The following is a 22248-nucleotide window of genomic DNA, read 5'->3' as shown; positions in this document are numbered from 1 at the left end:
GGGTTACTTGTTTTCCTTTACTGGGAATAACCAAGTCGCCTTTATTTTGGATCTAAAGAGTAGTAACACCAACTCTTTACAGCTCACAAACTCTCAGAAATTTGTTTGAGGGGGGTCTATAACCTGTATCAGGGTTTCCCCAGTGGCTCAGCAGTAAAGAACTACTTGCAAAGCAGGAGAGGTAAGAGACATGGGTTCAATCCCTGAGTCAGGAAGATCCCCTGGAGGAGGGCACAGCAACTCACTCCAGTACTGTTGCCTGGAGAATCCTATGGACAGAGGAGCCTGGAAGGCTACAGTCCATAGGGTTGAAAAGAGTCAGACACTACTGAAGCCACTGAGCATGCATAGCCTGTATCAACAGATGAAAATTTAAGGCCTTTACTTCAGAAACTTTCTCATGAAAGGAAACACAGGCAGCTGAGCTTGGGGGATGAGGAATCATGGCAAAGGGGTATCGGAAAAGCAAACCAAAATGACTTGCCTACAAGTTTGAAGAAGTTAGGTGTAGAAAGAAGTTAGTTTTATACATATGTTTCTTTCTTTAAAGAATTAAATAGTATTTTTTAATAAAACTAAAACTTGAAAAAAGGAAACTTGTCTCAGAAGAGGTTACCAAATATTTGAAGTTAGGTGAATATAACTAGAAGACAGATGATTTTTTGTGAAAGTATCTCTGACTTAATAAACCAGCAGGACTCCATATGAGTACAACACACCCAGTTGGCAAACAGGAAGACCTAACATGTTTGTTTAGCTGTGTGTATATATGCTTAATTGTAGAGTTCGAAAACTGGGACCACATTCACAGATGTGACTTCACTGCAGAATTTTTACTCTGAAAAAAAACAGTTCACGTGCTCAATATCTAGAAGTAGTGTTCAGCGTGTGCAGGGAAATGGGGCAGAAACCATCACAACAGCTGGCTCCAAAGGACAAAGAGGTTCTGAGCGTCTGTGAGGTGGTCAGTGGAGCTATCATCCACGCAGCTCAGAAACTGAAGGCCTATCTTGGATTTGAAGACACACTGAGCAATCTGTGCCCAGATTCAAACACTCTCAATGAGATCTTCTTAATCCACTTTGTCACTTTCTGCCAAGAGAAAGGAGCTGACAAGTGGCTCACCACCACCAAGATGACCAAGCACCAAGCCTTCCTGTTTGGGGCAGATTGGGTTTGGACCTTCTGGGGATCTGATAAGCAAATACAGCTTCAGCTGGCCGTGCAGACACTGCAGATGGCTTCTCTTCCTCCTGTGGAATCTGACCCCTCCAACCCAGATTCCAAGGCAGAGAAGTCTTTCAGCAAGAAAAGTAGGTTTGACAAGCTGGAAGAATTCTGTAACCTGATAGGAGAGGACTGTCTTGGCCTGTGTATCATCTTTGGTGTGCCAGGAAACCCTAAAGACATCCGAGGAGTCGTCCTGGACAGTGTCAAGAGAGAGACGACGAAGGGTCATCTGCCAGGAGGGACAGCTGTGGCACGATTCATCCTGGAAACGGAAGATTGTATCTCCATCAGGGAGCTGCTTGGAAACTGTCTGAGTAAGAAAGATGGGCTGAGAGAGGTGGGCAAGGTTTATATTAGCATCCTCTGAACTGGCCGTGTGGGATGAGACTGACCTGTAAGATAAAACAAAAATATGTTCTTCTAATAAGTTTATCCTCTCATGGGATTTTTTTCTCCCCTCGCTCCACCCCACAATGAATGAAAACCATCTCCTGGGTCAAAACCTCCTAGCGTGATTATGGACAGAAAAAAAGCCTACCTGTATTTCAGGGAAAACGGAAAATTTTAGTGTAATCTTTTATTATTCAACAATAAAAGTGGGAGGAAAGGATAATAGAGTCACCCTTAAAGTTCAACTTGAAAACAAATTGTGTTTGATAAGAGTAAGTCTAGCATTTAAAAGTGTAAAATGGGTTTTGACTGCTATGGGTGGGAGGTGGGGAGGGCAAGGGGTTGCATAAGACTACAGAACAGTTTTAGTTGTATTTATTAATACAAAACCAGTTTCAATTCAGGACACACAAAAAACTGAGCCTGGTTCTCTTCCTTTCTACCCAGGCTCTCACCTCATCCCAAGCTGCCTGCTCTCTGCAGAGAGGACCTTGGTGGGATCCCTTGGGGACTGTTTGAGTGTTAGCTTTACCTATGATTTTAACCCATATCACAATCCCTTATGATAATGATTAACATCTATTTAGCATTTGCAGTGGAAAATCCCATGGATGGAGGAGCCTGGAAGGCTGTAGTCCATGGGGTCACTGAGGGTCGGACACGACTGAGTGACTTCACTTTCACTTTTCACTTTCATGCATTGGAGAAGGAAATGGCAACCTACTCCAGTGTTCTTGCCTGGAGAATCCCAGGGACGGGGGAGCCTGGTGGACTGCCATCTATAGGGTCGCACAGAGTGGGACACAACTGAAGTGACTTAGCAGCAGCAGCATTTGCAGTAAGAAAAGTATATTTATATATAAAAACTATCTTAAAAGCTGGGGTGAATTAAAACAGCACTCTAGGGAAGGAAAAATAATTTTTCCTGTATGCTTCTAGAGGACAGAAGCAAAAAGAATGCTTTAAAGTGTAAAGGGAAGCTTGATTCATTCACACATGATTGTTAAATGCCTGTTACTTGAAAGGCCCTGTTCTATGCCTTGCCAGTCCAGCAGTAAAAAGAACAAAGTCCCTACTATCAGGGAGTTTCCCTCTTAATGGTGGAAAACAGACAATAAATAAATACCTGCATACATTTTAAATGCATATTTAAATAAATGTCAGGGGTGGTGTAAAGGAAAAGGAGATACTATTTTATATGAGGTGATTAAGGAAGGCCTCAGAGAGAAGGGGCAATTTGCCAGAAATGTGAATAGAGATCATCAATGCAGGTATCTGGGAAAGTGTTCTAGACCTAGGAATCTGCAGATGCCTAGGGCCTGACTTGGGAATGGAGTTGGTGTGTTCAAGACATAGTAACAGAGGCAGAGTGAGCAGGGAGAAGACTGATAGGAGACAGTCAGGGAAGGAGCCAGCAAACAGGAGAAGCAGATCACACTTGTAAGGACTCTGGATTTTATTCTGAGTGATATGGGGACAGACATGCCTTGATCTGACTTAAACACTAAAACCCTCACTCAGTTGCTGGGTGGAGACTAGATTGTAGGGAGGAAAGAGTAGCAGCAGAGCCCAGGGGTCAGCTAGGAAACTTACAATAACTGAGGTGGGAAAAAAAGACTTGGGGCTTCCCAAGTGGCTCAGTAGTAAAGAATCCTCCTCCCAATGCAGGAGATGTAGGTTCAATCCCTGGATCAGGAAGATCCCCTGGAGAAGGAAATGGCAACCCACTCCAGTATTCTTGCCTGGGAAATCCCATGGACAGAGGAGCCTGGTCAGCTACAGTCCATGGGGTCGCAAAGAGCTGGACGTGACTGAGCATGCACACATGCTCACACACACAGTCACATACACATATGGGAGAAAAGAGTAGCCTCAAGCAAAGTGGCAGAAGAGAAGGGGCGAAGAGGTCAAATTAGGAACAGTTGATGGTAAAGCATACATCATTTGCTGATGACTGCATGCAATATATTACAATTAGAACATTTATTTCCAAACTTCTTAAATATGACATTTCTTCATTCCAGGAAACCAAAAGTTCAAGGAAAACATTTTAGCCTTCTGTCTTCCATAAGTAGGTACAAATAGGCATGAGAGGCATCTCTTCATGTTGTTAAGCAATAATTATTCCTACTTGGAATATGCCTGGAAGGTTATACTACTCAGTCAATTTCTGTTTCCTTGTATAGAGTGACCCCTGTCTGCATCAATGCTGTGTAGGGCAAGCTGTCAAGGAGGTGGTATAATAGAGTAAAAAAGAGGATGCAACTTGGAATCAGATGTGGGTTTGAGTCTCAGTTCTTGTAAAAAGTAGAATCTAGAGGTTTAACTCTGTTTTCTTATCTGTGAAAGGGGAATGACTTCAGCTAATTCAAAGGAGACAATGCTTGTGACAACACTTCTCTATTTTATTGAAGGGTAAGCTTACCAAAATTTTGATGTATCTAGTACAAATTGTAAGTATTCATGTGATAAAGAGCTAAAAGATGTAAATCAAAGACTCACCATGCTTTTTTTAATGAAAATAAAGATGTGAAGCTTTTACTGATTTTAAAAATACTGTATTCTCATGCTTTTCTTAATCAGCATTTTTATGTAAAGATTTAAGTACAGAAGAATAGAAAGTTACTTCTTCATGAGTCCTGCACTGACCCCTGTTCCAGTTTACTGTTTGCCATTCCAGAACTTGTATTGTGTATTAAACATATTTTACACAAGTGTAATCATATGATCTACAAATGCCTTATAACCTGCATTAAAAAAAAAAAACTTCACTGAATATTGTGGACAACTTTCCATGTTAATACATTTATATTCACTTTCCTCTTTTCTGGGCTGGTATCAATGGTTCTGTTCCCAACCCTGCATACATATTAGATTCACTTGGAAACTTAAAAGCAAAAAAAAAAAAAAGACCAAGGCTACAAACACACCTAGATCAACTGATCAGTATCTCAGAGAGAGGGAACTGAGAGATTTTTTTTTTTTTTTTAATCTTCTAAAGTAATTATAATGTTCAACTAGGATTAAGATGTGTCTAAGTAGTCCTCTCTGTTGTATGTATACACCATGATATATTTAATATGTAATGTCTGGATGGATATTTGGGTTCCAAAGTCCATCCACATACCTGGATATATGTACATATTGTTTCTTTAACATGCTTGTAAATCAACATACTTCGCTCGATTTTTTTCATAAGCATGTATTTATTTTTGAGTTCATTTTTCCAGCTTTACTGAGATATAATTGGCATGCAACACAGGATAAGTTTAAGTGTACATCATCATAATTTGACTTAATACATTATGAAATGATTATCACAATAAGTTTAGTTAATATCCATCTCATATAGATATAAGAAAAAAGAAAGAAAAATTTTTTCCACATGACAAGAACTCTTAGGATCTATTCTCTTCACAACTTTCAATTTTACCATACAGCAATGTGAATTATAGTCATCATGTTGTGCATTACATCATTAGTACTTTATTTATCCTATAACTGGAAATTTGGTTCACTCACTTTTTATGTTATTTTTTAAATTAAAAACAGCTCCCTGACAGTCATTGGATTAATGCAGACTTCAAATATAGCAAAAACCAATTGTAAAAAAAAATCTTAATATTTAAAATTGATCTACATATGTAGACTTGGCTACGTAATTTGTGGGACCAAATGCAAACTGAAAATACAGAGTGTAAAAAATTTTGTAAAAAATTGTAAAGTGTTTCAAGACAGAGACAACAAATATTAAGCCAAGCACAGGGCTCTTCTATGTGTAAGTCACAAGCCCATGAAACTGACCTGACTTCTACATTTTGTTGGATTATTTGGTCATGAAGGCTTAAAAAAAGATTTTTATCATGATTGTTTATACTTCTAACATCTTTTCTAACTGAAAAATTATGTTATTCTTACTAACTTCTATACATGATAGTACATGCTTTACTCTTTATACTGCATGAAACAGCATTATTGCCCATTTATAGCATTACAAGTGACATTTTAACTTTTAATATAGAATAAATTTCATAGTATTTGATATCAGAAAACAAGAAGAATTTTCTGGCTCTTCTAACTTCAGAAGAATTGATCTACTTTAGTCTTAGGGAGAGACTAAAACAAAAGGAAGAAATCATAAGCAGTTTGAACGAGGAACTGAATCTCTTAACATGTTGCTCAGAAATTGAGAAGTCTCTGGATATGAACTAATTCTCTAAGGATTCATTCTCATTTGTCCCTAAATGTCTATGCGATAGGCCTTGCACTTTATTCAACTGAAATATGCAAAATTGAGAGAAAAAGTGGTTGCTGCATTGACCCTAAGCTTAATTTGAATGGCCACCTTTTATATTATGGCTTTGAAAACATTGCTCACCTAATCATAGTCGTTTTCAGGAAGATGATACTGTTCCCATGTTCTCTGAAACTGAAGCTCAGAGATTTTAGATGGACTTGCCCAAGATCACAAAGAAACAGAACCTGGATTCAAATCCCACATCCATCTGACTTAAAGGCCATGCTTTAAATCTTAAAAATGGAGGACGGGAGAATTCCATGTGAAGATGGAGACAGAGATTAGAGTCCTGTGTCTACAAACCAAGGAATGCCAGAAATTGCCAGCAACCATCAGAAACTAGGAGAGAGACTAGAGAGGCATAAACAGATTCTCTGTCAGACTCTCCAGAAGGAACCATCTCTTGTCAACACCTGGATTTTGGACTTCTGGTTTCAGAACTGTGAGAGAATAAATGTCTGTTGTTGTAAGTCACCCAGTTTCTGGTTCTTTGTTATAGCAGCCCTAGGAAACAAACACATCTAACATCTGTTGTTCCACTTTGGAGCAATAATGGGATGATAAAGAGGGCAGAAAAGATTGAGGAAGGTGATTACTACAAATACTTGTTATTATCATGCTGCATGCTTATTGATGCCCATAAAACACTGAATGTTCACAGGTAGAATACTCTAGGACACCTGCACACCTGTTCTACCTGGTATGCTTAACAAGGCTCAGTTCTGTTTGTTTCCAGTTGTTCTTATTATAATCATCTACTTTAAGTATTATACACATAGATTGAAAAAAATAGAGGATAATTTTATTAAGGGTTGTATGTTAATCCATCCTAGGGTAGAAAATAAGAGAGTTCCTCTAAGGATTACCAGCATTTTCTAGGTCCTAATGAGTTCTGCCTTTTTGTAATTTTAACCTGATCTACAAACAAGCTAACAGAATCACTGATTATAGTTAAAGCCTATAGGAGCTTTCTTAGTGGTTCAGACTGTAAAGAATCTGCCTTCAATGCAGGAGACCCAGGTTCAATCCCTGGGTTCAGAAGATCCCCTGAAGAAGAGAAGGGTCACCCACTCCAGTATTCTTGCCTAGAGAATTCCATTGGAAGAGGAACCTGACAGGCTACAGTCCATGGGGGCCTCAAAGAGTTGGACAGGACTGAGGGACTAACTTTTCCACTTTCTAATTTTCAAAGCCTAAATGGCACAGAGGATCAATATGCTAATATTATACCCAGATATATGATGGATTAGGATCACACATTGTAAAGATGGTGAGGTCAAGTTTTAAACTCAACCCTCTTCCAACAATACAAGAGAAGACTCTACACACGGACATCACCAGATGGCCAATACTGAAATCAGACTGATTATATTCTTTGCAGCCAAAGATGGAGAAGCTCTATACAGTCAGGAAAAACAAGACTGGGATCTGACTGTGACTCAGATCATGAACTCCTTATTGCCAAATTCAGACTTATATTGAAGAAAGTAGGGAAAACCACGAGACCATTCAGGGTATGACCTAAATCAATTCCCTTATGATTATACAGTGGAAGTGACAAATGGATTCAAGGGATTAGATCTGATAGAGTGCCTGAAGAACTATGGACGGAGTTCTGTGACATTGTACAGAAGGCAGTGATCAAGACCATCCCCAAGAAAAACAAATGCAAAAAGGCAAAACAGTTGTCTGAGGAGGCATTACACATAGATATGAAAAGAAGAGAAGTGAAAGGAAAAGGGGAAAAGGAAAGATATACCCATTTGAATGCAGAGTTCCAAGGAATAGCAAAGAGAGATAAAGAAAGCCTTCCTCAGTGACCAATGCAAAGAAATAGAGGAAAACAATGGAATGGGAAAGACTACAGATCTTTTCAAGAAAATTAGAGATACCAAGGGAACTTTTCATGCAAAGATGAGTACAATAAAGGACAGAAATGGTATGGACCTAACAGAAGCGGAAGATATTAATAAGAGGTCACAAGAAATACACAGAAGAACTATACAGAAAAGATCTTCACGACCCAGACAATCACAATAGTGTGAACGCTAGAGCCAGACATCCTGGAATGCAAAATCAAGTGGACCTTAGGAAGCATCACTACGAACTAAGCTAGTGCAGGCAATGGAATTCCAGTAGAGCTATTTCGAATCCTAAAAGATGATGCTGTGAAAGCACTGCACTGAATATGCCAGCTAATTTGGAAAACTCAGCAGTGACCACAGGACTGAAAGAGGTCAGTTTTCATTCCAATCCCAAAGAAAGGCAATGCCAAAGAATGCTCAAACTGCCAAACAATTGCACTCATCTCAAATGCTAGCAAAGTAATGCTCAAAATTCTTCAAGCCAAGCTTCAACAGTACGTGAACTGTGAACTTCCAGATGTTCAAGCTGGATTTAGAAAAGGCAGAGGAAACAGAGATCAAATTGCCAACATCTGTTGGATCATCGAAAAAGCAAGAGAGTTCCAGAAAAACATCTATTTCTGCTTTTTTGACTATGCCAAAGCCTTTGACTTTGTGGATCACAATAAACTGTGGAAAAATTCTGAAAGAAATGGGAATACCAGACCCCTTGACCTACCTCCTGAGAAATCTGTATGCAGGTCAAGAAGCAACAGTTAGAACAGGACATGGAACAACAGACTGGTTCCAAGTCTGGAAAGGAGCACGTCAAGGCTGTGTATTTTCACCCTGCTTATTTAACTTATATGCAGAGTTCATCATGAAAAATGCTGGACTGGATGAAGCACAAGCTGGAATCAAGATTGCCGGGAGAAATATCAATAACCTCAGGTATGCAGGTGATACCACCCTTATGGCAGAAAGTGAAGAAGAACTTAAGAGCCTCTTGATGATAGTGAAAGAGGAGAGTGAAAAAGTTGGGTTAAAACTCAACATTCAGAAAACTAAGATCCTGGCATCTGGTCCCATCACTTCATGGCAAATAGACGGGGAAACAATGGAAACAGTGAGAGACTTTATTTTTCTGGGCTCCAAAATCACTGCAGATGGTGACTGCAACCATGAATTTATTTATTTATTTTTTTAAACCATGAATTTAAAAGAGCCTTGTTCCTTGGAAGAAAAGTTATGACCAACATAGACAGCATATTAAAAAGTAGAGACATTTCTTTGCTAACAAAGGTCCGTCTAGTCAAAGCTATGGTTTTTCTAGTAGTCATGTCTGGATGTAAGAGTTGGACTATAAAGAAAGGTGAGCACTTTAGAACTGATGCTTTTAAACTGTGGTGTTGGAGAAGACTCTTGAGAATCCCTTGGACAGCAAGGTGATCCAACCAGTCCATCCTAAAGGAAATCAGTCCTGAATATGCATTGGAAGGACTGATGCTGCAATACTTTGGCCACCTGATGCAAAGAACTGACTCATTTGAAAAGACCCTGATGGTGGGAAAGATTGAAGACAGGAGGAGAAGGGGAGGACAGTGGATGAGATGGTTGTGTGGCATCACCAACTCAATAGACATGAGTTTGAGTAAACTCCGGGAGCTGGTGATGAACAGGGAAGCCTGGCATGCTGCAGCCCATGGGTTCGCAAAGAATTGGACACGAGGAAGAGACTGAACTGAACTCAACTAGTCTGGCTCAAGAGGCCATCCTTTTACTTATTATTGGATACTGCCTGTCTCCTTAAAGCACATCACTTGCACTAGCTGAAGACTTCCTTTAATTCAAGACAGTGCAGGAAAGCAGCAACTGCAAAGAAGCAGGGCCTTAGGGTAGGCTGCCAGACTCCCCGACCATTTGAGATCCTGCTCTCACCTGCCCTCCAATAAGCCACATTTCTTCTTTGCAACTGTCTTTGGACTGACAGCTTCGATTTTTTACAAAATCTTTTTGTTTTCTTTCCATTCCTTTTTCTACGTGGAGAGTATTTTCTTGCACAGTTAATTGACTGTGGCTCTGCTGGCACCCCACTCCAGTACTTTTGCCTGGAAAATCCCATGGACGGAGGAGCCTGGTGGGCTGCAGTCCATGGGGTCGCTAGAGTCGGACACGACTGAGCGACTTCACTTTCAATTTTCACTTTCATGCACCGGAGAAGGAAATGGCAACCCACTCCAGTGTTCTTGCCTGGAGAATCCCAGGGACGGGGAAGCCTGGTGGGCTGCCGTCTCTGGGGTCGCACAGAGTCGGACACGACTGAAGCGACTTAACAGCAGTAGTAGCAGCAGCTGCTTTCCGAGGCCCACGTGCTTCCTGTTTCTCCCTCCCAGGGGCGGGGCCAGGCTCGCCAGCCTGCGCAGTAGGGCCTCAAGCCCGCCCCTTGACCCGGAGCCGCGCTTGTCCCCTCCCGCTTGCCGTCTTGGCCGACATGGCGGCCCCCTCGCTCCCTGCGTGGTTGGCGCTGCAGACGCGAGCCAGGACCCTTCGTGCCTTTTCCACCGCTGTGTCTCCTGTCACTGGCGCTCCGAGACTAAGCCCGCGTGAGTGTCTGCCGCGTCGCCTCAGGGCTTTGGGGGCTGTAAGCGAGCGGAATACGGGCGCATGATGGCGGCTGCGGTGGCGGAGCCAGAGCCACCCTGGGGATTCCAGTACGTCGTCCGTAGCCGGTCACTGGTCCGTCTAGAAGTAGGAACCCGCGGACCTAGGTGTGCCCCCTGCGCGGACTGTCGCCTAGTTCCTGGCAGTTAGTTTCTCTTTCTAGTCCTCTGGGTACCGCGGTCTTGCTTCCCCACCTTCTCCGTGACCTGCGCTTTCTGGTAGTCTCTCCCAGGGCCAACGCAAAATTCTCTCTCTGGTTGCTGGTTCTCGTAATATTTGTTGGGTGATGCTGAACCACAGATTTTCCCGAAATTTAAGAGAGGCCCACGCATGGCCTGGAACATGGTACAGCTCTGAATTCCAGGGCTAGCTATGTCACCAAAGGGGGTTGACCTTCATTCAGTAGGCGTACTGAGGTGACCTTGATTCAAGAGAGATTTTAGGGCTGTCCTATACCGTTCTTGCCTTGGAGGAATATAGTGGAAAAGTCTAGTTGTGGGTAGACTAGGTAGGAGTACTGTGCAGTGTTGCTGCTGCTGCTGCTAAGTCGCCTCAGTCGTGCCTGACTGTGCGACCCCATAGACGGCAGCCCACCAGGCTCCGCCATCCCTGGGATTCTTCAGGCAAGAACACTAGAGTGGGTTGCCATTTCCTTCTCCATGTGCAGTGTTAGGTGCTGTTAATAGAATCGTGAATACAGTAAGGGGGTGGGAACACCGAGCAGGAACCCTCAAGAGTCAAAAAAGCTCTGTCGAGGAAGCGTTGCCAGTCATTGGTCTTGTCTTATCCGTGCTATTTTCTGTAATATTTCTAATATTGATACTTCTCACTGTCCAGTTTAGGCCACCATATCTCCCATTTACCATAGTTTCTTTGCTGGTCTCTATTTCTACTTTTGCTCTCCTACATTGGATTTTCACAACAGCCAGAGTGAAGTGTGCAAAAAGCGAATCTTAACTTGCCACTCCCATGTTCAAAATATACAAAAGATTTTTCATTGCTTTGAGATAAATGGTAAATTCCTTAATGCATCATCATAGCACTTAATAGTCTTAACACTTTTTAATCATTCGTTCATCTATTCATTCTGCAAATACTGAACTCCTACTGTGTGCTAGGTAGCGTTCTAGATACTGGAATATAGCAGGGCCCTTCAGACTTCCCTGGTGGTCCATTGGTCAAGAATCCACCTACCAATGCAGGACAAAAGGGTTTGATCCCTTGTCAGGGAAGCTTGCACATGCAGCAGAGCAAGTAAACCAGCGCACCAGTGCACAACTACTGAGCCTGTACTCTAGAGTCCGGGAGTCGCAACTACTATGCCCAGGTGCTGCAAAGACTGAAGCCCGAAGACCATGGAGCCTGTGCTCCACAACAGGAGAAGCCACCGCAATGAGAAGCCTTCGTTGGCTGCAGCTAGAGAAAAGCCTGCCCAACACTGAAGACTCAGTGCAGCCAAAGATAAATAAATAAATGAATAATAAGAATAATAAAAGCAGGTCCTTCATCTCATGAAGTTTACATTCTTGGTAGGAAATCAGATTATAAATAGGTAAACAATGTCAGATGCTATGAAAAAAAAATAGGGTCTTGAGAATAATAGATTGGGGGAATAGAGGCTGTAGGGCAAGACAAGATTGGGTAGTCAGGAAAGAACTCCCTAAGGAAGTGGTGTTTGAGCATCTGTGTGAAGACCCTTGTTGGTATAGGGAGCTGAAAGTACAGAAGCTCAAAAGTAGAATGGGGTTATGGGTGTGACCAAGAAACAGAAAGAAGACCAATGTGGCTGGAGCTAAAGTGAGTAAAAAGGAGAAGTAAAAGATGTCAGAAAGATATGTAATGACCTGATCTGGTAAAGGCTTGTAGGCATTTGGCTTGGATTTTATTATAAGTTTGGGATCACATTGGTAGGTTTTGAACAGGAAGTGATATAATGTGATTTATACTTGGGAAAGATCACTGACTGCTGTTTGGCAAGCGTGGTGTAAGAGTGGGAACCAGGAGACCAGTTTGAAAGCTGTTGTAGTGCTCCAAATGAGATGGTAGTGACTTGGATTGACCTAACAGTGGAGATGCTGGTGTGGTTGGATTTGGGATGTATTTTGAAGGTAGCGCTAACAAGACTCCCTAATGGATTTGATATGGGGCCTTGAGCAGAAGTCTCAAGGAAGCATGTTAGATTTTTGAGCAATTGGATGAATGATGATACCGTTTACAGGAACTGAGGAGACAAGAAAGAAATCAAGAGCTCTGTCAATGATGTGTTTTAGTTGAGATGCCTATTGAATATGTCTCTGACCTTTTATTAAAAAAATTTTTTTTATTTATTTATCTAGCTGTGCTGGGTCTTAGTTGAGGCATGGGAGATCTAGTTCCCTGACGAGGGCTAGAACACAGGCCCCCTGCGTTGGGAGTGCAGAATCTTAGCGACTGGACCATCAGGAAAGTCCTTGTCTCTGACCTATTAAATACCACTTTTCTGGGTGCTCTTTATGCCCTTCTCTTAAATTTCAGCCATTTTGAACTTGTTTACTTTTATTTTCCATCTTCTCTTTCACTCTAGAACACTTTTCCTCACTTGCCTGTTCCCATGGCTACCTCCTGCTCATTTTTAAGGTTTTTTCCCCAATTAACTAAGTTGGGTCCCCTGCTATATGTTTACATTAATATTTATCACTGTTTATTGAAATTTCTTGCTAGATAGTTACCTTATTTACTGACTGCATTCAGTAAGAGCAAGGACTATGTGTCTGTTGTTCATTGCTGCCTTTTGAGTTGCTGTATCACTCAAACGATTTTTGTTTGATACTCAAACAGTATCACTCAAACAATTTTTCAATGAGTCAGTGAATTACTGTTGAGGGGTGAATAAGAACTTATCAGATCAAGGAATGAGGCGGAGAGGGAGTAGAGGACAGAAGCCAGGCAGATAAAAGGGAGACACATTCCAGGCAGAGAGAACAGAAAGTTCAGAGAAAAACTCAGGGGCCTGGTACTGAAAGTCCAGTGTAGCCTAGGGCTTTGTGAAAGGAAGTGAAGCTGGAGATGGTAGTTCAGAGTGTGAAGTCTTTTGTGCTGAGCTGTCATCATCCTGACTCCTTGTCTTTAGTTTTCTTGGCTAAATGACCTCTAAATAAGGATAATATATTTAGTGCTTAGAGTTACTGTGAAGAATAAGATTAAAATAATGAAAAGTATTTAGCTCAGTGTCTGGATGTGTGAAAGTACTGAATATAGTTATTTCATATTATTTTAGTATAGCAAAACATTAATTTAGAGAGACATAAGTTAATATTTTAAAAGATAGTATATGTAAATAATTTATCTTGTACAGTTATGTGACTTGTTAGGAATAACTATGATTTTTTGTTATTGTTGATGCTATTGTAGCATTGGCAGTTCTAATTAATGATAGAGACAGAAAACTGAAGGTTATTTTGTGTGTGTGCATAAAGAACAGAATAATAACAGATATGAGCAAATATATGTTAGAACATTTCAAACCAGTTGTCTTTACAGATGCAAAATACTTATTTCTAACTAGATATTTCAATTTGGGGACGTGAGTTTATTTGACAACCTTAAAAGTTATTAAAAATATATCTTTAGTTGATGAGCTAACTATATCTTATCATGCTGGTGGCTCAGTCTGTAAAGAATCCACCTACAATGCAGGAGACCTGGGTTCAGTCCTTGGATTGGGAAGATCCCCTGGAGAAGGGAATGGCAGCCCTCTCCAGTGTTCTTGCCTGGAGAATCTCCATGGACAGAGGAGCCTGGAGGGCTGCAGTCCACGGGGTCGCAGAGTCGGACACGACTGAGCAACTAAGCACATGTATTGTCAATCACAGAGTATTTTCAAGTAACTCTTGAATTTTCTTACCTATTTCTGACTTTTCATTTGCATTAAAATGATTTAGTCTTTGAACTTACAGAAAATGGATTATTGTCTCATTTTTGTATTACTAAATACTTTAAATTATGTGAGAATTGTGGGATCATGAACAATGTGGAACAAATCCGTACTAATAAAATTCTCTGCAACTGTTGTATTGTCTTTTAGCCACAACAGAAAGAACCTCCAAACATGAAAGGGCGCCGAGAAGAAAGGTAAGCAGTTGACGTGCTCTGGTGTAGACTGTTGTGTGGGTTTCTGATCTAAAGTAAGGCAGATCCTCATTATGAGGTAGAGAGGGTGCCGCATGAGCAGGCTTCAAAAGGGCACGTGCACTGGATGACCCCTGAAGCCCTGGCTCTATCTAGTCTTTGATCGGTTTCGTCAGTTCCCTGAGAATGGATCATCTTTTGAGAGGCAGACTCACTCACTTACTCCCAGGAAATAGGTATATAAACCAGAATAAAAAATTGTTTTTGACAATGCCTTGAACAGTCAGGCAGCCTGGGATGTATTCATTCATCTAATCAGTTCGGTCTCACCCTATGGGCATCTTCATGGACGAATCCAGATTATAAGGTCTCTTCATAAGTGTGGATTCAGAACAAAGGCACATTAGTTGGAAGTTAAGTGGCACCAAATTTGGAAAACTCAGCAGTGGCCACAGGACTGGAAAAGGCCAGTTTTCATTCCAATACCAAAGAAAGGCAATGCCAAAGAATGCTCAAACTACCGAACTCTCACACGCTAATAAAGTAATGCTCAAAATTCTCCAAGCCAGGCTTCAGCAATACATGAACCATGAACTTCCAGATGTTCAAGCTGGTTTTAGAAAAGACAGAGGAACCAGAGATCAAATTGCCAACACCTGCTGGGTCATCGCAAAAGCAAAAGAGTTCCAGAAAAACATCTATTTCTGCTTTATTGACTATGCCAAAGCCTTTGACTGTGTGGATCACAACAAACTGTGGAAAATTCTGAAAGAGATGGGAATACCAGACCACCTGACCTGCCTCTTGAGAAATCTGTGGCAGGTCAGGTAGCAACAGTTAGAACTGGACATGGAACAATGGACTGGTTCCAAATAGGGAAAGGAGTATGTCAAGGCTGTGTATTGTCACCCTGCTTATTTAACTTATTTGCAGAGTACATCATGAGAAACGCTGGGCTGGAGGAAGCACAAGTTGGAATCAAGATTGCCGGGAGAAATATCAATAACCTCAGATATGCAGATGACACCACCCTTACGGCAGAAAGTGAAGAGGAACTAAAGAGCCTCTTGATGAAAGTGAAAGAGGAGAGTAAGAGTTGGCTTAAAACTCAGCATTCAGAAACCTAAGATCGTGGCACCTGGTCCCATCACTTCATGGCAAATAGATGTGGAAACAGTGGCTGACTTTATTTTTCTGGGCTCCAAAATCACTGCAGATGGTGACTGCAGCCATGAAATTACAAGATGCTTGTTCCTTGGAAGGAAAGTTATGGCCAACCTAGACAGCATATTAAAAAGCAGAGACATTTCTGTGCCAACAAAGGTCCGTCTAGTCAAGGCTATGGTTTTTCCAGTAGTCATGTATGGATGTGAGAGTTGGACTGTAAAGAAAGCTGAATGCTGAAGAATTGATGCTTTTGAACTGTGGTGTTGGAGAAGACTCTTGAGAGTCCCTTGGACAGCAAGGAGATCCAAGCAGTCCATCCTAGAGGAGATTGGTCCTGAGTGTTCATTGGAAGGACTGATGTTGAAGCTGAAACTCCAATACTTTTGCTACCTGATACGAAGAGCTGACTCATTTGAAAAGACCCTGATGCTGGGAAAGATTGAGGGCAGGAGGAGATGGGGACGACAGATGAGATGGTTGGATGGCACATCACCGACTCAATGAAGATGAGTTTGAGTAAACTCTGCGAGTTGGTAATGGACAGGGAGGCCTGGCATGCTGCAGTCCATGGGGCCGCAAAGAGTCAGACATGACTGAGCTACTGAACTGAACTGAAGTGGCACCATTTATAATCATATAGAGTACTCATTTTCACAGGAGTACTAACTGCTTCCAGGACATATGCTACACTGGTCTGTTGTTTAGAAGGATGTTGCCTAGTTTTGCATCTTCGAACCTTCCTTTTGAGTTTAAAGGGAATGCTGGCCATCCCTATCTGTCAAATACAGTTTAAAAAATAAATGTTAATGTGATTGACTTAAGTTATCGTGTAGCTATTCTCTGGGCGTGGAAGACATTTCTTATTATGTGTCTATTCAGTTAGTTTAATCTTAATTTATTTCTGAATTCTTATTCTTTATTTTTCTTATTTCTTCTTTTCCTTATTTCAAATTCTCATTGTCATCTCATGTACTGACTTTCATTGAAGTTTTAAAAATTATTCAAAATATACTTTTACTGACCCCTTCATAAACAATATGCAGAAAGTTTGCTAAAAGACTCAGTAAGTAAGAGAAAATTTTTTTGTAAAGCAAATGTGCTATTAAAGGGTTCCTTTCCACAGGGTTTAAGGAAACTGCCAAGGATGTCTAGGTAGGTTTTTTTTTTTTTTTTTTCCAACAGCAGCAGTTAGGGGACGTCAGATTTTATATAGGTTGCAAGTCCTTGTGTTTCTCTTAATTGTACCTTTTTTCCTTTAAAATTAAAGTTCATGTTTATATTTAAAATATTAAACTGTTTTACATTCTTCAGGCACTACCTCCCAGGACAGAGAAAATGTCTGTTGACCAGGACTGGCCTAGTGTTTACCCTGTTGCAGCTCCATTTAAACCCTCCGCAGTACCTCTTCCTGTTCGAATGGGTTATCCAGTAAAAAGGGGAGTGCCCATGGCTAAGGAGGGAAATCTGGAACTTCTAAAGGTAGGATAAGTTGCTGGTTCATTGGCTGAAACTTATATTTAAAGAAATGTTGATTTTTCCCTCTGACACCTACCCTCCCCCTGCCCTCACCACTCCCCGCCCCACCCTGCAGCACTTCAAGGTTCAGTGCATCTCAGCTTACTGTATTTTAATTCAGTTGTTTTGCAGGTAATAATGGATACTATGTTTTACTTATCCCTGGTAAAGATGGCTCAAAGAATTCTAGGCATTTAAGAATGGGTAATTAATTGGTCCTGTGGCTTCCTTTTGACTTTTTCTTTTCTATTGTATCTTTTCTATATTGTGTTTTTCAAACAGAACTAAATGAAATAACCTAATTTGAGAGTGAGAATTGGGGGGGAGTGAAGTTTTTACTTTTAAAAAAGAAATGTAAAAACTTCCCAGAAAATTAATTTAGTATTATTGTTATAGTCCTTAAACGTCTTTATTTCATGAAGCAAAATAGGTCATGTTAAATGCTTCAGTTAAATGCATCTATAGTGAGTTGATAGCACCTATTGTGATATATGAAAAGTAGACTTCTTAAAATATAAATGTCCATCACCAGGGAATGCATGTCTTAGATGGTTTCCTTTTACCTACAATAAAATTATCATCAAGGAATTGTATTTTCTACTAAATGAGAGAAACTGTATTTTCTACTTCATGAAAAACAAAAATTTGCTAAAAGTTGATGGTAAAAAAATGAGATAGTAAATAAAAATTTTTTTTAAATGAGATAGTAACATGGAGAGGGGATCATCTTTTGCTGGGGACAGGCAGATGAAATTTGGACAAGGGAACAAAATCTATTGCTTTATCAAGAGATAAAGCGAACACTTGTAAAACTAATCTTTTCTTCAAATGGAAGAGAAGAATTCAACTTAGTTTAAAGAAAAAAAAAAACTTTGGAAAATATCACTGTGAGAGAGAGTAACAATATGTTTATAATGTTGTAATGGTGGTCGTGAATGGAATTTTAATAAATATAAAAATCCAAACATTTAATGCATGCTGTCCCTTTCAAGAATCACCTATATGCTTAGTCCAGTGATATGATCTGTTCCCAGTAAGTGCCATATGGATTAAAGCTTGTAAACTGAGGTAATATATGCAGAGTTCATAAAGCCGTGCCAATGTAAATCTTGTGTAAGCATTCACTATTATTTTTTCCTTTTATGACGTTGAGTCACGTTTCAAAAATAGAAGTATAGAAAATGAAGTCACTCACCCCCATAATCCCACTATTTGGTGTCTGTTTTCTCTTGTTTAAAATAACCATTTTCTGATTGGTACTTAAGATTCCAGACATAATGTTTGGGGGAACTTTCTGCTTATTCAGATTTTCTTTCAAAATAAGTTTCTTTAAACTAAATTTTCTCTTTAAATGCTTAACATTATTTTAAAAATATCCCAGGAAGTGTTAATTATTTATTTGAAGGAATCAAATTGCTGACCTTACCTAAGTTTTCATTGGCCCTGTAAATAGTGAACCTTTCAATGTATTATAAACATATTCCCAAGTTCATTTAACTGTTCATTTAAGATTTCCTTGCTTTGTTTATTCATTCCATTCAATTCATAAAATGTCTGTTAAGGATAGAACAGAAAATGTCTTGCAGTGGTATGTGTTCCAGGGGGATTAAGATTATTAAACAATGGTCTGTGTCTTTAAGTGTTTTCAGTTTCATAAGGGAAATATGTACACCTGTAGATTTGTGGCAGGAATAATACTATAAAAATAATGTTTTTTTCTCTACCATTATTCTTATAAGATACTTGGTACAGAATCTTTATTTCAGGAAATTCATTTCTTAAATTTGCAACATCTGTGACATGGAATCAGTATTGTTAAAAAAATAGATTTTATTTATTACAAGGTTTGTGAGGCTTATGATTTAATTTTATGAGAAAATTGTGTTTCATATTTTTAAGAGACTTAGTCAGAAATTCCCTGGCCATCCAGTGATTAGGGCCTGGTGTTATCACTGCTGTGGCCTTGTTTAGTCTTTGGTTGGGGAACTAAGATCCCACTCTGCATGGCATGGCCAAAAAAACAAACAAAAAACAAAGACACTTAGCTGATTTATCCTTTAAAATTCTCTATTTTAGATTCCCAATTTTCTGCATTTGACTCCTGTAGCAATTAAAAAGCACTGTGAGGCTCTTAAAGGTATGTGGTTGTTTTATAATATGAACTTAATATTTTATTAATTTAACAGGAATCTCATTTCCAATGATAAAGGGGTCGGTTTATCAAAAGAATATAGTATTTGTAAATATTTGGGCACCAAAAATTGGAGCACTTAATATACAGAAAATATTTACAGAATTGAAGGAAGAAATAGAAAGCAATACAGTTATAGTAGGGGGCTTCAGTACTCCACCTTCAACAATGGGTAGATCATCCAGATGGAAAATCAGTAAGGAGACATTGGATTTAAGCTTACACATTAGACCAAATGAATTTAACATTTACAGAACATTCCATCCAACAGCAGTAGAATACACATTCTTCTAAAGTACAAATGAAACATGATTTCAAGATAAATCATATGTTAGACCATAAAATAAGTCTAAATAAAATTTAAGAAGATTGAAAGCACATCAAACATTTTTTCCAGCCACAATGATTTCAATCAAATCTAGAAATCTATTGAAAATTCACGAACAGCTGGAGATTAAATAACATGCCCCTAAACACATACTGATTCAAAGAAGCAATCAAAGAGACATCAGAAAATATCTTGAGATATGAGATGTCTCAAAAGCAGTTCCAGGAAGTAATTTTATAGCAATAACAGCCTACGCAAGAATAAAGAAAAATATCAACTAAGCCACCTAATTGGAACTAGAAAAAGAAAAACAAACAGCCCAGAGTTAGTAGAAGGAAGGAAGTATAATGGTTGGAATGGGAATAAATTAAGACAAGACAACCGAAAAGATAAATAAGAGCTTATTTTTTGAAAAGATAAACAATACAGACAAACCTTTATCTAGCAAGAAAAAGAGGCTTGAAAATTAAAATGAAATAGATGTTACAACTGATATCACAGAAATGCAAAGAATCTAAGAGACTACTGTGAACATTTTTATGCCAGCAAATTGGACAATCTAGAAGAAATGGATACAGTCCTACAAATATATAATGTACCAAGACTGAAGCAAGCATAGAAAATCTGAATGGACCAGTTACTAGTAAGGAGATTGAGTCACTCCAGATGGCTTCATTGGTGATTTTTTTTTAATTGAATCATAGTTGATTTACAGTGTTTGCTTAATTTCAGCAGTACATCAAAGTGATTCAATTAAACATATGTATAAATCTATGTATACTTTTATAGATTATTTTCCCTTATAGGTTATTTTAAAATACTGAGTATAGTTCTCTGTGCTATACAGTAGGTCTTTGTTAGTTATTTATGTATAATCATGTGTATATGTTAATCCCAAATTCCAAATTCACTGGTTTGTTCTACTAAACATTTAAAGAATTAATATCAATCCTTCTCAAACTTCCAAAAAAGTAGAAGAGAAGACCCAAAGTCATAAACTTAGCATTATCCTGATTCCAAAACCGGACTAAGTCACGTCAGTTGTGTCCGACTCTGTGCGGTCCCATAGACGGCAGCCCACCAGGCTCCCCCGTCCCTGGGATTCTCCAGGCAAGAACACTGGAGTGGTTTGCCATTTCCTTCTCCAATGCAGGAAAGTGAAAAGTGAAAATGAAGTTGCTCAGTCGTGTCTGACTCTTAGCGACCCCATGGACTACAGCCCACCAGGCTCCTCTGTCCATGGGATTTTTCCAAGCAAGAGAACTGGAGTGGGGTGCCATTGCCTTCTCCTACAAAGGCAAATAACACAGGCTAATATCCCTGATGAACATAGATGCAAAACTCCTCAACAAAATATTAGCAAACCAAATTCAACAGTAAATTAAAAGGGTCATACACCATGATCAAGAAGGATTTATTTCAGGGATGCAAGGTGGTGCAGCGCCTGCAAGTAAACCCATGTGACATATCACATTAACAAATGAAAGATAAAAATCATATGATCTTCTCAATAGATGCAGAAAAGGTGTTTGATAGAATTCAGCATCCTTTCATGAGAAAACTCAACACAGTGTGTATAGAGGGAACAAACTTCAACATAATAAAGGCCACATATAATAAGCTCAAAGCTGATATCATAGTACAGCAATGAGAAGCTAAAAGCTTTTTTTCTAGGATCAGGACAAGACAGGGATGCCCACTTTCACCACTTTTATTCAACATAGTACTGGAAGTTCTAGCCAGAGCAGCTAGGCAAGAAGAAGAAACAAAAGGCGTAGGAAAGGAGGAAGGGAAATTGTCGTTACTTGCTGATGACATTATTTTATGCATGTAAAATTCTAATGACTCAAAAAAAACTTAATAAATGGATTCAGTAAAGTTGTAGGATACAGTTAATATACAAAAATCAGTTGCATTTTCCGCAGTGAAGTTGGGAGTTCAGAAGGAGATCAAGAAAGAGAAGTTAAGAAAATCGTTTACAATAGCACCAAAAAGAATAAAGTACTGGGTGGGGGGAGGAAGAATTGAATGAAGGCAGTCAGAAGATACAGACTTCCAGTTACAAGGTAACTGAATACTAAGGATGTAATGTATGATATGATAAATATAATTAATACTACTACATGTTATCTATGAAAGTTTTTAAGAGAAGAAATCCTAAGAGTTCTTATCACAAGGGAGAAGTTTTTTTTCTATTTATTTTATTTTGTATTTATAGATGGATAGTCATTAAATTTATTGTGATAATCATTCATAATTTATGTAATTCAAATTATTATGCCCTGTACCTTAAATTGCACAGTTGTTGTTCAGTCCCTCAGCCGTATCTGACTCTTGGTGACCCCATGGGCTACAGCACACCAGGTCTCCCTGTCCCTCACTATCTCCCGGAGTTTCCCCAAGTTCTTGTCCGTTGAGTTAGTAATGCTATCCAACCATCTCATCATCTTCCACCCACTTCTCCTTTTGCCTTTTATCTTTCCCAGCATCTTTTCTATTGAGTCAGCTGTTCACATTG

The 22248-nt window shown here is 39.5% G+C and overlaps 2 protein-coding genes across 2 annotated transcripts in view; both read left to right on the top strand.

Annotated features, from left to right (window-relative positions):
- The first annotated feature begins 127 nt into the window (after nucleotides 1-127).
- Nucleotides 128-6391, top strand: REP15 (RAB15 effector protein). Its single transcript, XM_019961420.2, has one exon. The coding sequence runs from the start codon at nucleotides 899-901 to the stop codon at nucleotides 1595-1597; it is 699 nt and encodes a 232-aa protein (XP_019816979.2). The 5' UTR covers nucleotides 128-898; the 3' UTR covers nucleotides 1598-6391.
- A 3809-nt stretch (nucleotides 6392-10200) lies between these two features.
- The window catches only part of MRPS35 (mitochondrial ribosomal protein S35), a 44383-nt gene continuing 32335 nt past the window's right edge, over nucleotides 10201-22248 (top strand). Inside the window, exons 1-4 of the mRNA XM_019961408.2 lie at nucleotides 10201-10364; nucleotides 14486-14532; nucleotides 17008-17175; nucleotides 19288-19348. Coding sequence (XP_019816967.2) covers nucleotides 10253-10364; nucleotides 14486-14532; nucleotides 17008-17175; nucleotides 19288-19348 — 388 coding nt within the window. The 5' untranslated portion in view covers nucleotides 10201-10252. The remainder of the gene's footprint in view (nucleotides 10365-14485; nucleotides 14533-17007; nucleotides 17176-19287; nucleotides 19349-22248) is intronic.

This window comes from Bos indicus, chromosome 5, assembly GCF_029378745.1.
Source record: "Bos indicus isolate NIAB-ARS_2022 breed Sahiwal x Tharparkar chromosome 5, NIAB-ARS_B.indTharparkar_mat_pri_1.0, whole genome shotgun sequence".
Lineage (NCBI taxonomy): Eukaryota > Metazoa > Chordata > Mammalia > Artiodactyla > Bovidae > Bos > Bos indicus.
This window is presented reverse-complemented; position numbering and strand designations above follow the sequence as displayed.

Coding starts and splice junctions, on each gene's coding strand:
- REP15 (XM_019961420.2), top strand. CDS start 899: ATGGGGCAGAAACCATCACAACAGCTGGCTCCAAAGGACAAAGAGGTT.